Genomic DNA, 16043 nt, shown 5'->3' on the forward strand with positions numbered 1-16043 from the left:
AGAGCATTTACAAAATCAAACAAACATAAAAGCTGAAACTGGCGTCATACTTAATGGTGAATCATGAAAGCATTCCCTTCAAGATCAGTAACAAGGTAAGCATGCGTGCAATCACCATCTCTCTTTAACATTATACTGGATGCCCTATGAAGGGCAGTAAAAAAATATAAACAAATAAAAGATACAAAAACTGAAAAGGAAGAACTGAAATTTTCTTTATTCACAAATGATATAATTTTTAAGTAGGGGGCCGGCCTAATGGCTTAGCGGTGAAGTGTGCGAACTCCGCTACTGGCGGCCCGGGTTCGGATCCCGGGTGCACACCGACGCAATGCTTCTCCGGCCATGCTGAGGCCGCGTCCCACATACAGCAACTAGAAGGATGTGCAACTATGGCATACAAATATCTACTGGGGCTTTGGGGAAAAAGAAAGAGGAGGATTGGCAATAGATGTTAGCTCAGAGCCAGTCTTCCTCAGCAAAAGAGGAGGATTAGTATGGATGTTAGCTCAGGGCTGATCTTCCTCACAAAAAAAAAAATTTTTTTTTAAGTAGAAAACTCCAAAGAATTACTAGTGAATTTTCAGAATTAAGATTGTTCAGCAAAACTATGGGATATAAAACCAATTACTTTTCTATATAGAAAATGTAATAAGAATGCCATTTACATGATCACAATTAATATAAAGTAGCTAGGGATAAGATCAAGACATGGAAGCCCTTTATTAAAATAATTATGCAACTTTATTGTAAGGTATTAATAAAAGGAGAAATATTCAATGTTCTTGGATAGGAAGACTTAACATTATAAAGGTATCAGTTCTCCCCAGATTGATTTATAGATTCAAAACAATTCCAATTCGACCTCAATAAAGTGTCTTGTGGAATTCGGTGAGCTAATTTTAGAATATATTATGGAAGAGTAGAAGGTTAAGAATAGCTCAGATACTCCTGCAGAAAGGGAAGAAAGCCAGAGAAACACGGTTACGAGATATCAAGTATAGCATAAATTTCTAATAGTTAAAGCAATGTGGTATTGGATCAGTGATAATAAAATGGACAAAGCCATGTTTGGGACAGAAGGGACATCACAGAGCAGAGAGGAGGGGAGAGCCTAGCCAGTGACGGGTGCTGAGACAATTGATCATCCACATTAAAGAAGAGAAATTATTTTTCTACTTCACGTCACTCCCTCCCCACGCACACTCAATTCTAGTGGCTATAATATAGAAGGCAAAAGTATAAAACTTTTATAAGACAATATAGGAGAATATTTTCTTGACTTTAAGAGAGGAAAGGATTTTTTAAGTAAGACAACCCCCCCAATCATGAAGTTAGAGGCTGATAAATTCAACTACATTAAAATTAAGAATGTCTGTTTATCAAAGGATACCATTAAGAGATTAAGATGATAAGTTACAAACTAGGAGGAGATATTTGAAAGGTACGTAACTCAAAAGGATTGGCATCTACAACTTTTAAAGAACTGCTCTGAATTGATAAGAAAAGACCAACATCCCAATGAAACCACTGGCAAAATATTTGCATGTGTATTTTCTAGAAGAAGAAACACAAAGGACTCAAAATATATGAAAAGATACTCCATCTCATTAGAAATCAGAGAAATACAAAATAAAACCACAATGAGATACTATCTCACTTCCCCCAGACTAGGGAAAAAAAAAAAAGTCAGGCAATACCGAGTGTGGACGAGGATTTGGAACAAAAGGAACCCTCACTCAAAATGGCACAAATACATAGGAAAACAATTTGGTGTTACCCAGTAAAACTGAAAATATGCACACCTCATGACACAGTGATCTCGCTCCAACTCAGGGGAGAGACGGAGAGAGACTCTTCGACTCGGGAGAGACTCCGGCCTGGTGTGCACAGCGCAGGACACATACAAGGGTGTCTGCAGCAGTGTTGTATGTAATAACCAAGTCCACCCACAGAAGAATGAATTCATGGTGGTGTGCCCACACCAGGCAGTAGTGATCTCAGATGCCTCTCCAGCACCATCTCAGACCCTCTCAGCCTCACTTCTTTCTCAGACTAGCTCTTCATAAGCTCTGACCCACTACAGGAGACACAAGCGCACAGCTCCTCACCTCGTTGCTGTGTCATGGTGTCTGTTTTCTCCTGCCCAGGACTCTTTCTGTTGTTGCTGAGGTGTGAGAAGCATCGGGACCCACCATAGACGAGCACACTGGAAGTGCAGGGAAGTTAATGTCCTTTGAGGCAAACCTTTGAAGAGATCTCTTAGGAACTCTTCTTCATTTACCCCCAGGCTCCCACCCTATGGACAGTCCTGAGATGTTGCAGTCCTGTGTCTCTGAAGAGGGTCTTCTGAGATCAGTAATTGGGTGCACTTGACACCAAGTGGTGGCCAGTTTGGCAAGGCATCTTTATGTTGGTTCTCCCTCTTCCACTGCCGCACTTCTCATTTTCCTTTCCTTCTGGTTCCCTGAAAACGCACTCTCTAGTGAAGAGTAACAGGTAGGCTTTTGCTTCAGGGTCTGCTATATGCAACAATGTGGGTGAATCTTAAGAACATAATGTTGAGCCGAAAAACTAACCCATAAGAGAACACATACAGCATGATATTATTTATATAAAAATCACAAACAAAACTAAGAAATATATTATTTAGAGAATACATCTATAGGTGGAAACACTGATGGCAGGCAATGACATCGTTAACACAAAATTCATGACACTGGCTAGCTTTGGCACAGAGCAGACGGGAAGAGACCCTGCAGAGCAGATGGGGGGCTTCTAAGATACTATTAGTGTTTTATTATTTAATCTGGGAAGTGAGCATTTTATTATTATTCTCTAAATACCACAGATATGTTCTGTACACTCTTGATGTACATTCCCCATGTAAGGACTTCTACAGGAAGCAGTGAGTCTGGCTCACCGTAGGGACTCAAGTGGTCTCTACACGTAAGCTGGAAAGGAAGGTGGAGACCAGAGCATAAGGATCCTCAAATGAAATTATTGGACTTGATTCTGAAGGCATTGGGGAGGCTTTGGAAGTTCTTTTCTTTCCTTTTTTTTTTTTCAAGCAGGGAAATGTGGTGTACAATGGGTAACAAAGCTGGTTAAAGCTAGAAAAATACAGGGATATTTCCGAGATAGTATTGACAAGATTTGCCACTGACTGACTAGTTCTCATGGGTGTAGGAAATGGAGAAGTCAAAGGTCGGAACCGGAGAGGAGAGTTATACATGGTTCCATGGCAGTGGGGAGGGAAAGGGCAAGCTGGTTAAAGAAGCATTTGTGCCCTGAATTGATAAAGCAGTGGTGTGCTGAGACAGGCTCACATCACTGGCTCCTGCGAGCAGACTGCACATCCGCATTAGAGGATGGCGTGGTGGTAGTTTGAACTACCAACCATGTAGGAGTATGGCTACGGCGGGAGTACTTACATAGGGAGTACTTACATGTAAGTACTTACATAGTATTATAACTGCGATGGATGTTGGCAAACACTATGAATAGGGATTTTTACCCTCTGAAGAGAGAGTTGCTCAATATTTGTCAGCACACCACTTGATGGGATCTGGTGACACATTAGATATGAAGAAGAGGAAGATGTCTTAGATGATACCAGGATTCCTGACTTTAGAGATGTGGATAGAAGATGACAGCAGGAAATGAGACTTAGAATGCAGGAAGTCCAGTGGTTTATGCCAGAAAGGGGGTGCTGATGACATTACAGAGAACAACATGGACATGGTTGCTGCCCTCATGAAGCACTTAATTGGTTTTTATTTATTTATTTATTTTTTGTGAGGAAGATCAGCCCTGAGCTAACATCCATGCTAATCCTCCTCTTTTTGCTGAGGAAGACTGGCTCTGAGCTAACATCTATGGCCAATCCTCCTCCTTTTTTCCCCAAAGCCCCAGTAGATAGTTGTATGTCATAGTTGCACATCCTTCTAGTTGCTGTATGTGGGACGTGGCCTCAGCATGGCTGGAGAAGCGGTGCGTCGGTGAGCGCCCGGGATCCGAACCCGGGGCCGCCAGTAGGGGAGTTCGCGCACTTAACCGCTAAGCCATGGGGCTGGCCCCGCATTTAATTGCAGTGTGTATTAGCAGTGTGTACTAGAATACTCTGTGCAGCTTTTTCAAAATACATATTCCTGTAACTTACCTGTGCCCTAAGATATTAAGTGCTGTTTTATACAGAATGGTTAAAAAAATGAAACAACATAATGAAGGGAATGCTTATACAAATCATTCTATCAACCCTATTAAACAATGAGATGACTCCTTCCAAACTGGAAATACATTTATGATATATTTACTAAAAAAAGAAGATTAAAACAAATCCTCCTGTGGCTTATTATATAATGACCCACATATCATATCTTTCCAGAAGGGCAATAAATCCTGCTTCTTAAAGCAGGAGTGGAGTAGAATCACCTGGATAGCAGTCACTCCAGCCGGGGTCCCCCAGACAAACTGAACCAGAGTCTGCACAGCTGCAGCCTCCGTGCTGGTGTTATCACCAGTGTTGAGAAATGTTGCATTCACGTCTCGAGGCCGGGAAAGTGAAGTGAATGGAAAAGGAGACTGGAAGAGGAAGGTCTGGGGAGTTGATTGTAAATGGGGTTCAAGTCATAGGTAGATAGAAACAACATTGGCAAAGACATGAAATCTTTTTATTCTCTCTGAAACAAGAGAGAATGAGAAGAGTTTGGATAAAGATTCAGAGAAAGTTTGAAGTGGAAAGTAAGAGGAATCATAATGGAAGTCGTCATCCTAGTCATCTCAGGAGCTAGCATTTATTGAACAGTTTTGTAGTAAATACCTCACTTAGAGTTTAAAAACACTATTTCACTTATCTTCATTATAGCCCTATGAGAAAGACATTGCTATTATTATTCCTATCTTATAGACGAGAAACCATAAGATGAAGATATGTATGAGATTGAGCTATTCGCCAGAGCTAGTAAGTGATAGAGCTGTTCTGTGTAACTGTGTTCTGTGTTGAAGGAAGTCCTGTGCAAGCCTTAAAGCCTTTGCTCTGAACTGAGCTGTTATGTGAATGAGGGAGAATCAGGCTGCAGGCTCCAGGAGGGAGGGAATGTTTGGAAATTGGACTAGGGGATTAAGTCAGGGAGTCAGAGATGAGGATGACTGTGGAATAGCTTGGAGGACCTGATTAAAGTTATAGTGCATGAACTTGTTTCATGGAAGCACTTTGTTTATTTGAGATTCTTTAATTACATCTGGCAGCTCAAGAATGAGAATGGAAAGAGTGAAAGCTAGGTTTACCCACAGTGGAATTAACCAAGCCACTGAGGCAGAAGGTCCAAGACTAAGGTTTCTGTTGTACTAACAAGAAGCCTGTTGAGAGAGTTTTGGGAGTGGACCACAGGAACCAGGATTAATGTGTAGGACTGAGGCTTGGAGAGGCTGAAGAATTGGAGAAACCAGGAGAGGCTGTGGGACTGGTGTGTTTTGATGAGAGTAAAAATCAGATTCCATAGAAGAAAGGAAGAGAAATTATTAGAAAGGAATGTTTCAGAATCGTATATCTCCAGAGCCTGAAACTTGGAGATGAAATTTCAGTGTTTTGATAGTGAGGTATTTTTGGTTCCCACTGTGCCAAAGCATGCCCATTAGGCCAGGTCCTGCCTTTAGATAGATAACACTAATCTTAAACAAGCCACTTGCCACTAAACTTAGACTTCATTGGTGGACATTTAAAATGATAGCATGAATAAATGACTCTACTTCTCTGAGGACTTCAAAATGTCACAGTTCTTTCTTAATGAGTATTATAACTTCTAAAATTGATGCTTCCATTTTTAGGATAGAGCTGAAGGATATGGCCGGCTATCCTGAGATCAGCCATGCCGACAGATGTTAGAAATGGCCCAGAACCAGCAATCATCTGCTGTTGTTAGCAGAGGAAAGTTGGCTTTTGAATTAATAGTAAAAACCATATTAACTGCACTCATCATATTATATTGGACTGATTAATAGACTACATAGACATACGATAGGACTGGATACAGCTCAAATCCCAGTTTTGGTTCTAACTTTTCCACCTCAAATGATTTAGGAACATTACTTAGCATTCTCTGCCTTAGGTTCCCAACCAGAAATGAGCACATTGTCTACCAACCAGTGAAATATTAAGAAGTAAGATTAATTAAAATTTGCTCGAGGGCCGGCCCTGTGGCTTAGCGGTTAAGTGCGCACGCTCCGCTACTGGTGGCCTGGGTTCGGATCCCGGGTGCACACCGACCACCGCTTCTCCAGCTATGCTGAGGCTGCGTCCCACATACAGCAACTAGAAGGATGTGCAACTATGACATACAACTATCTACTGGGGCTTTGGGGAAAAAACAAAAAAAAAAGGAGGAGGATTGGCAATAGATGTTAGCTCAGAGCTGGTCTTCCTCAGCAAAAAGAGGAGGATTAGCACAGATGTTAGCTCAGGGCTGATCTTCCTCACACACACACACACAAAATTTGCTTGAGCTTTTATAAGAAAAAATACGATATTAACCTAAAGGATTGTTAATGTGATTGCTACCTACAAAGTGTTTTGATCAGGTCTGAACTGACTACAATGGGTTAGTAATAGGGCCCTTGGGTTTCATAGTTGGGTTTAAATGTAACTTCTGTTTGTTCATAAATGCAGCAGGGACCTTAAGACAGACAAATTAGCCCTACATATGTTATTTTCTGTGTGAAGTTAAAGTATCTCTGAAGTGGAAATTTTCATTAATTTTGAGAGTCTGACTTTTCTCCACAAAATTCGTTTTGGTTTAGTTTCCTTTAACCCTTCTACTGGGGGAGCAATTATGAAAATAGAAGCCAGCTATGGTGGGTGAGGGGCCTACAGGTGGCTGAATGAAGAAAACCAAATTAGAGTGAATTAAGGTGACTTTACAAAAGCACACAGAAAGATGTTTCCTCAAGAATGACTGAATGTAAATGGGAGAATATTAATCTACTGAATGTGACCCTATGCTTAGATGCATTTATCACTGCTCTGTAGCTCTCTCATTTCTTCCCACATTCACTGTGGCCAGAAGACAGGTGCAGCAGTGGGATTACATTCCCAATAAATAGAGTGATGCATGCTGTAGTGCAGACTTGACAGTGGCTTTTTCATACATGGAGTCTCATTACCATAGGGGTTTGCCAGTCAACCATACCAACTTGTGGGATAAGCTTTGGCATGCAGGTTGCCTTGGACCCAGAGCACAAAGTGTACCTCCTCCCTTATTACAATGGTTCCATCTGACTTGTTGCTCTTGATTTATGAGGCTGAAATCCCAGTGACACTGTCTCTGACTCTCAGACAGTGAGCTCAGACCCAATGGTTGCTAAAACTGTCCTCTTTGAAAGGTTAAAACTCACATTGTGGTCAGAGGCTTTCCTTCCTTTCAACAAGCTGCTTTGTGGTATTCCAAGTGTTGGCACAACCGGTTCTCTCCCCACAGCTGCAGAAGTGAAGCAGGAAGAGGTGGTGTGGATGGAGACCTCAGTCATCCTGGAGTCCGATCCATCACAATCCGGGGATGCGGTCAGGACTTGCATCGTGGTCATAACCACACGCATACTGAATTATAATATAAACCTAAAGACTATTGTGAAAAACAAGCTTTGCTGCCTCAGATGAATTATTTTAAAACAGCATAAAATCTGGAACATGATTATGACACCAAAGGTATACAGGTATTCCAGAGAGGATTAGCATGCAAATACAGCTGAGGTTTAAGGTGGCTGTATGTTCATGACTGACAGAAATGGCCAAGAAAGCAGTAGGTCATGTCAGCACTGCCTAATTAGCTCACACATATAATCATTCTTTAGGGTGATTAGCGAAACAAGCATAGGGGGGCCACAAGGCAGCATCTGCTTTTTATTTTTAAAGCAAGTGTCTAATCTAATAAGTGGGTTCAGGTGTGCCACCACAGTTTGTTCAGTTGGACACAAAGCTTCGATTTCAAGGACATCTTCTCAGAAATAATTGAACAAAAATATCTGCCTTGAACCTTTTGAATTACACTGTCCTGTGACTGTAGCAGAGATGAACAAAGTGTGGGAGTTGCAAAGTTACTGCGATGCCGTGGGGCAGCTATCTAGGTACAAATGAAGCCACGTTCTCTGTTAATGGAGCCACAGTGAGGGGAAGTACCTTCCTGGGTAATTTTACGACATGAGAACATATCCCAGCAGTAAAGGGTTAGCAAGAAGTGGAGTGTATTCAAATGCAAATTTCCTGACATTTCACAGCTATGAAAATAATTACCCTACCTTGGTGAACTAATAATAACTTAAAGGTTTCATTTAGTATAACCAAATATAATGCAAAAAGCACATACTCTGATAAACACTGTTTCCGTTTTAGGGCTTGCTAAGGGTGGATTTTCTCTCTTCTCTTTCTCCCGCTCATCGGAATGTCACAAGCAATTAGATGAAATTATTTATGTGAAATGGAAAGGTAAGAGCATAAAGCTGTGCTGTGCACATCAGATGTAAGTGGCCTCTCCATTATGAATACCAAAGAGAGGAGCGTTGGTATCTTGATGAAGTAATTGTTCTTTGAGACTATCGAACTGTTTTTTGTTGTGCTAAACAATTTTATTTAATGAACGTTTTGAAATCAAAACCATTTCACTTGTATGTATCAATGGAAAAACTACATTCAGAATCTGCAAAGCTTAGGGCCGGCCCCGTGGCATAGTGGTTAAATGCTCGAGCTCTGCTGCTAGCAGCCTGGGTTCGGATCCTGGGCGCGCACCGATGCACTGCTTGTCAGGCCATGCTCTGGCAGCATCCCACATAAAGTGGAGGAAGATGGGCACGGACATTAGCTCAGGGCCAGTCTTCCTCAGCAAAAAGAGGAGGATTGGCATGGATGTTAGCTCAGGGCTGATCTTCCTCACACACACACAAAAAAGAATCTGCAAAGCTTAAAGGAAACCTTTTGAAGTATTGGCATGTCTTTGAATCTCTTAATATTCTGTGTCTAGCACCATATTGGGTACGTGGTAAGCACTTTGTGGAATCAAATTGGGAAAAATCACCTTAGGGCATGGGAAATCTTTTGAGAAGCAATTTGGCAACGTGAATCAAATACCATAAAACAGTTTATATTGCTTTGACTCAATAATTTTACTTTAGTGAATTTATGCTATGGATCTTAAATATGTACTGAGAGAGGCTTATATGCAAAGATGTTCATTGTAATGTTATTCATAATAACAAAATAAGTAGAAACAATTATTTCTCTTTTGTTGAGTATTTAGGTAAAGCAAATCATGACATGTCAACTGAAAGGAACATTGTGCAGCCAGTAAAATGATGCTTGTTAAAACTAGATGGCAACGTAGAACATTCATATGATGTCACAGAAGGGCAAAAAGCCTGATATAAAAGTGTGTGTGCAGGAGAACTGGAATAATGTGGAAATTAAATAAGCATACACAGAAAAAAGACTGAGGAAATATACAAATGTGCTAGCATGGGGTGTGTTTGGATAGAAGAACTATGGGTAATTATTTCATATCTTTTTGATTATTCAAATAATCTATAATTTAAAAAAAAGAAATTCTTGAATTTAAACACCCAATTGTTATGCTTAACGGCTAGCTGTATTGAATTGAACTCTTCTTTCTTCCCAAACCATTTTCTATGGAAATACACTCATGATAGTTAATCAGTCACAAATGGGAAACCAGACTGGCTGAAGTACATAAACTTCAATTAATGTAGACCTCACAAATTGAAGATTCACAGAAATTCACAGATCTGACACTCTCATGGAATAAAAAGCCCCAAACAAGTAACATGTTAGGATTTTTTATTATGCAGATATAATACTTTGTTTCATAGAAATAAGCATATAATAAATTATAGTTTTTTGGTGAGCTTATTTCATTTAAGTTTCTTTGTAAAATTACGTAATTGTCTGTAATGGCAGATATATATAATATATGAAAATAGAAAAAAATAGTTAAATTATTAACATAATTAAACAAGAAAGAGCTGATTTGCCTGGTCAAGTTTGTGAAACAGAAATTGTTTTGCTTTAGCAGATTAAGCTCAGAATGCACTGGAATCCCATCATTTGTTTCTAATTAAAATGTTTTTATAAATGTAAACATTTATATATAATTGACAATTGAAAGGAAAAGTAAGTAAACTTTTGCTTCATCTACTATTATTTATAGTTAGCAAAACATAAACGGAATTTTTATATAATCTTTTCTAGAAATCTTTTTCTCCTTCCAAATGCAACCACTAAAAAGTTACATATAAAATAACTAGTGGAATCAGTTATTTTGTGACTTACAAATGCAACCAATTATTTGTTTTACTTTTCTCTGGACATTTTCAAATGCTTCAATTAAAACATTAATTGTCTGAAGCTATGTCATCTTTAAAGAAGGACGAACATCATTGATCTCAAATGTGTTAAAAAGATTGAGTATGTTATAATGATCAGGCTTATTCTTAAAAAAAAAAAGGAAGCTTTCTTCAACAAGTTTTTTAAAATACATTATTCTTCTTAAATATGCCTGTTTTGTGGCTTGCTTTAATTTTAGATTCATTTGAAGATTTGCCGTAAGAACATGCAGTGCCTAATTCTTTCCTGCACACAACTTCAAAAACAACGAAGTTTCTGCATTGGCCTCATCATGAACTCGGAAGATGAAGCACACTTGCTATTTTCTAGGGAAAAGCAACTCATTATTTAACTATGAGAAGGTATAAAACACATATTTTGTCTGATCATAAATGACAAAATATTAATTTCATTTTTTAGATTTTTTTGTCAGTTTTAAGGGGTAAATGGAATTGGTTTCATAGACCTACTAGTGTTATTGACATTAATGATATGAATTTAAATTCAATGTTTTATAAAAGCAAATAAGATGCTTTCATCTCTCCTATTTTGTTAACATAAATTGCATTTAAGTCTATGTAGTAAATATTCAATCAAGTGAAAACCATTTCTGATAATCATTGAGTCAATCATTCAATCAGTATTTATTCCAGGCCTACCAGACACTAGCCCTCTGACATACAGTTGTGACCTTGTTGATTTTGAATGTTCACTTCTATAAATAGATTTTATAGATAAGCATGTTTAGAAATAAATACCTAAATAACTTACCTTTGGTCCCTTGAACTTGGAAAAAAATCCAAAAAACAAAAATAGCTCTTCTAGTTTCCAAATACATTCTGGCTGTTGTGCATTGGTAGTTCTGGTAACAATCACGGAATAACCCCAGATGTCATTTAAAAAAAATAAAATGACAGAAATATGAAAAATAATTAAATACTGATGCCAGTTGAGTGAGAATAACCTTCTTGGTTTACCTTTATGAGGGTGCTAATCTATGAAGAACACGAAGCAATGTCTGTTTTTGGAATAATCTGCTTATCTTCCCCTCAGGTGTAATCTCTGCTTAAGGTCCAGCTGGAGGAACTTTTATCTCATTAACCTTCTGGAGGAGCATCTGTCAGCCTAGCCCCAGGACCCTGAATGCCATTATAAACAAGCGTCCACAGACAGAAGGGATGCTTTTTTCTTAGTTAGTCACCTGTTACAGTGACACAGAGAGCCGGGGGGAGTCCTGCCAAACACAGAAGAAGGCTGACAGGGTCAAGTGTCTTCCAAAATGACATGCACAAGGAACATCCATTGAAAGCCCTTAACTGCTCTCCCTGAAAAGTGTGTGGTTATTCAATATACGTCAGTCTCCAGAGACAGCAATGCGGTCTCCATTCTTGTAGAAATGCACTGCTTTGTAAATTGCTTTCTTTCTGGCATTACGTACAGATGATTTTTTTGGTTTTTTTAAGTCTCGTTTTAATTTTTTAAATTTGCTATTCATGCACAGAGTTTGGAGAGTCAGTTCTACAAGGTTGTGAAAAATAATGGTGTCATACTTCTATTCAAAGGCAACCACTTTTAATTCTTTAGGCTAATTCTTCTAGTATTCTCATTCGTATTTCTAAACAGTAATGCTTCTATTACTATTTTTTGGTTTTTCACTTTTCGGCATTATCAAATAATGGCTATTGAGAGGATCTTCCCGTCCACACACACCCTCCCCACTCTCCATAAACATGTACCTCTCCCATCCTTCCACCCGCCTCGGTATTACTGTATTCTCAGTTTATTCAATTTGATATTACTGTTACTCTCTAAGAGCTGCACGTAGCCGAGCCATGGTGTATACTGTTGATTACTACAGGTAGCGAGTTCCTGGGTTGTGATAGGCGCTGTCCTGAGGGTTTCCATAGATCATCTGTATATTCCTCCATACAACATTGTGAGGTAGGTTCTGTCATTGTTATCTCTGTTTTATATTCGAGAATACTAAGGTACATGTGGCAGAGCCAGGATTTGAACCCAAAGAGTCTGGTTCAGGAGCCTATTCTCTTAACAACCACCGTCATGCTTTTTGCAGTTGTCATATATTTTTCCCTTAGTTTTCTACATACAAAACTAGAAATTATCCCCAAATGTTACCCCATATGTGTAAATTTCCTCCTCATCTGGTTAAACACTTCAGGCGGTCTGTCTTTCCTAGGGTGTCCGAACACCCTCCAGGCTGTATTGTCTCATTTCTTGTTCTTGTTCACAGCAGTCATCTGGGGATCTCCCTTCCCAATCATCCTGGGGATTCCTTTCACCTTTCTTGTGTTGGATCTCATGTTTTCCAGATCCTTTGTTGCCTTCTTTCTTAATCTAATCTCTTGTTTTAGCAGAGCACCTGCTCCAGTAGATTACTCAAAGTTCACGGTAGCTAAATTTGAGACCCTATATGTTAGAAAATGGCTTCCATCTAACCTCATACTTGATTGATAGTTTGACCACTGCTATAGACTGAAAGTTTGTGTCCTCCCAAAATTCATATGTTGAAAACCAACCCCCAATGTGATGGTATTTGGAGGTGGGACCTTTGGGAGGTGATTGGATTATGAGGGAGAAGCCTGCACGAATGGGATTAGTTTCCTTATATAAAAGAGGTACCACAGCTGGCCTGATGGCGTAGCGGTTAAGTTCATGCATTCTGCTTAGGCAGCCCGGGGTTTGCAGGTTCAGATCCTGGGCATGGACCTGCTCTCCACTTGTCAAGCCATGCTGAGGTGGTGTTCCACACAGAAGAACTAGAAGGACCTACAACTACGTACCGGGGCTTTGGGGAGAAAAAAGGAAAACAAAAAAAGAGGAAGATTGGCAATAGATGTTAGCTCAGGGCCAATCTTCCTCAAAATAAAATAAAATAAAATAAAAGAGGTAACAATTCGAATAAACTTTTCTCCATCTCCAAACACCAGAAGTCTCAGTGTTTGGCTTATTGAGCATCAGGCACATGAACTTGAGATGCAGAGGTTCAGTGTCACAGACTGACTCCCAATGTATCAGTACATGAGCTGAGAAAGAGTTTCGGGGCCTGGGTCTTATTATTCTTATGTATATTTTAATTGAATCTTTCTGTTTTCAGAGAAGCACCCTCATTCTCAAATCTGCCAAATATTTAATAGTCCAGAGACTGTTTTACTCTGTCCAGAAAATAAACCTTCAGCCTTCCATTGGGTGGCCATGAGGCAATTACACAAATGAATGGAATGGGGAAGGGGATTTGGAGCTCTAGCTATTAGATATTTCAATTTATCCTTCTATTTTTAACTCACTCCTTCCATTAATTTACCCCCATTTCCAGACGTAACTGGTATGTCTTGTTTATATATATGTAGAAATTTTTATATATATGTAGATTTAAACAATATCCCCTGTAAAGCTTCTGAGCTGTCTCTACTGCCAGTTTACGATTTATCCTTCTAGGTCTGCTACCATTCATCCATGTTTTAAAACTTTGCTTAAACCTACATGTTCAGCTTAATAAAATTATTATGAAGCGAACCCTCTGGTAACATACAGGTAAAAACAGAGTACACTAAGAGCACCCCAGAAGGATTCATGGTTCCACTCACAAACACAGACCTTTCCTCTCCATTAAATATAATCACTGTTCTGATTTCTATGGTAATCAGTTATGTGCTTTTCTTAATTCTTTTACTGCTTAACTACACATCTGTAACCACTGTGGTTTACTTTTGCCTGTCCCACTACTATTTATTGAAAAGATCATCCTTTTCCCTCTCTTCTGAAGTTCCACCTTTGTCATAAAATCTGTGTATCTCATGTACTCATGTTTTCCCAATCCTTTTCTTCTGACCTATTTCATTATATTGACTCATCTTTTATTTTGCTATTTTCTCTTCAGCTGGATATAAGTTATTGTTCTTAATTTTACTTATTGTATCTTTCAGTTGTGGGATTTTTCTTATTTATGCCAGACATTATATTTTAAGAGTTGTCCTACAGTAAGCAAGACAGTACGGTATTGGTGAAAGAGTACACACAACGATCGGCAGAGGAGAAAAAAGAGCCCAGGAGTTGGCCCACACAAATACAGTCAATTGAGTTTTGACAAAGATGGAAAAGCAATTCAATGGACAAAGGATTGTCTTTTCAATAAATGGTGTCTTATGCCAAAAAAAAAAAAATACAAAAAACAAAAAAACCAACCCACAACAAACAAATAAACAAAAAATGGACCTAGACACAGACATTACACCTTACACAGAAAAGAAGTAAAAATGGATCATACATGTAAATGTAAAATGCATGTAAAAATTTTAGAAGAAAATATAGAAGCAAATCTATGTGACCTTAAGCTTGGTGATAATATTTTAGATACAATATAAGAGCATGATCCACAAAAGAAAAAAATGATGAGTTGGATTTTATTGAAATGAAAAACTTCTGTTCTGCTAAGGAGACTGTAAACAAAATTAAAAGATAAACCATAAACTGAGAAAAAATATTTGCATTTCTGACAAAGGACTTATACTCAAAATATAGAAAGAAAACTTAAAACTCAACAATAAGAAAACCTAATGATTCAGTTAAAAATGAGCCACAGAGCTGAGCAAGACACCTCACGAAGAAGATATACATAAGGCAAATAAGCATATGAAAAGACGCTCAACATCATTTGTCATTAGGAAATGTAAATTGAAACATCAATGAGATACCACTACACACCTATTAGAATGACTAAAAAAAAATCGACACTACTAATTGTTGGCAAAGATTCAAAGAAACAGGAACTCTCATTCCTTGCGGGTGCAAATGCAAATTGGCACAGGCACTTTATAAGACAGTTCGACAGTTTTTTACAAAGCTAAACGTAGTCTTACCATCCCATCCAGCAATCACACTCCCAGGTGTTTACTCAACTGACTTGAAGAGTTATGTCCACACAAAAACCTGCACTCAAATGTTTATAGTAGCTTTGTTCATAACTGCCGACCCCAGAACAACCAAGATGTTCTTCAGTAGGTGGATTAAAAACAAACTGCATACCCATGCAATGGAATACTATCAGCAATAAGAAGGCATGAACTATCATCCCATGCAAAGACATGGGTGAATCTTAAGTGCACACTGCTGGATTAAAGAAGCCAGTCCGGAAAGGCTACATGCTATATCATTCCATTTACATGACACTCTGGCAAAGGCAAAACATTAGTAGATGCAGGAGTTTTGGGGGGTGTGCGTTCAGAGTAGGTGAAGCGTAGGGGATTAGGGCAGTGAATCTATTTTGTATAATACTGTAATGCATGACTCTGCGTTTTTCAAAACCCGTAGAGCTTTATAGCGGAGGAGTGAATCTTACAGCATGCAAATTAAAAAAAAATCGTTTAGGTAGCACCTAACTACGCTAATTGTGACAGTGCAGGCTGAGACAAAAGAGTCTAAACTGTATTAAAAACGTGTGAAACGATCTCACTGAAGAGGGTGGGGGAAAGTTGACCTAAGTAACTTTGGAAATGAATGGAGTCTGTGAGACTAAAGACAAAAGGAACTGTACATTAGCAGTGTACTCTAGTTGAAAAAAATAGTTTCCCACTGAAGTATGAGCTAATTCTGAAACAACTATAACATGCATACTGGAAGTGAACAGTTAAGTAAACGG

At 38.8% G+C, this 16043-nt stretch overlaps 1 protein-coding gene across 1 annotated transcript in view; it reads right to left on the reverse strand.

Moving 5' to 3' along the window:
• Nucleotides 1-11225, reverse strand: part of IMPG1 (interphotoreceptor matrix proteoglycan 1) — a 115266-nt gene extending 104041 nt beyond the window's left edge. The window contains 1 exon segment of the mRNA XM_004422049.3: nucleotides 11159-11225. Coding sequence (XP_004422106.2) covers nucleotides 11159-11225 — 67 coding nt within the window.
• Between the last annotated feature and the right edge of the window lie 4818 nt (nucleotides 11226-16043).

The sequence above is a fragment of the Ceratotherium simum genome, chromosome 19 (genome assembly GCF_057802395.1).
Source record: "Ceratotherium simum simum isolate JZ-2026a chromosome 19, ASM5780239v1, whole genome shotgun sequence".
Taxonomy (NCBI): Eukaryota; Metazoa; Chordata; class Mammalia; order Perissodactyla; family Rhinocerotidae; genus Ceratotherium; species Ceratotherium simum.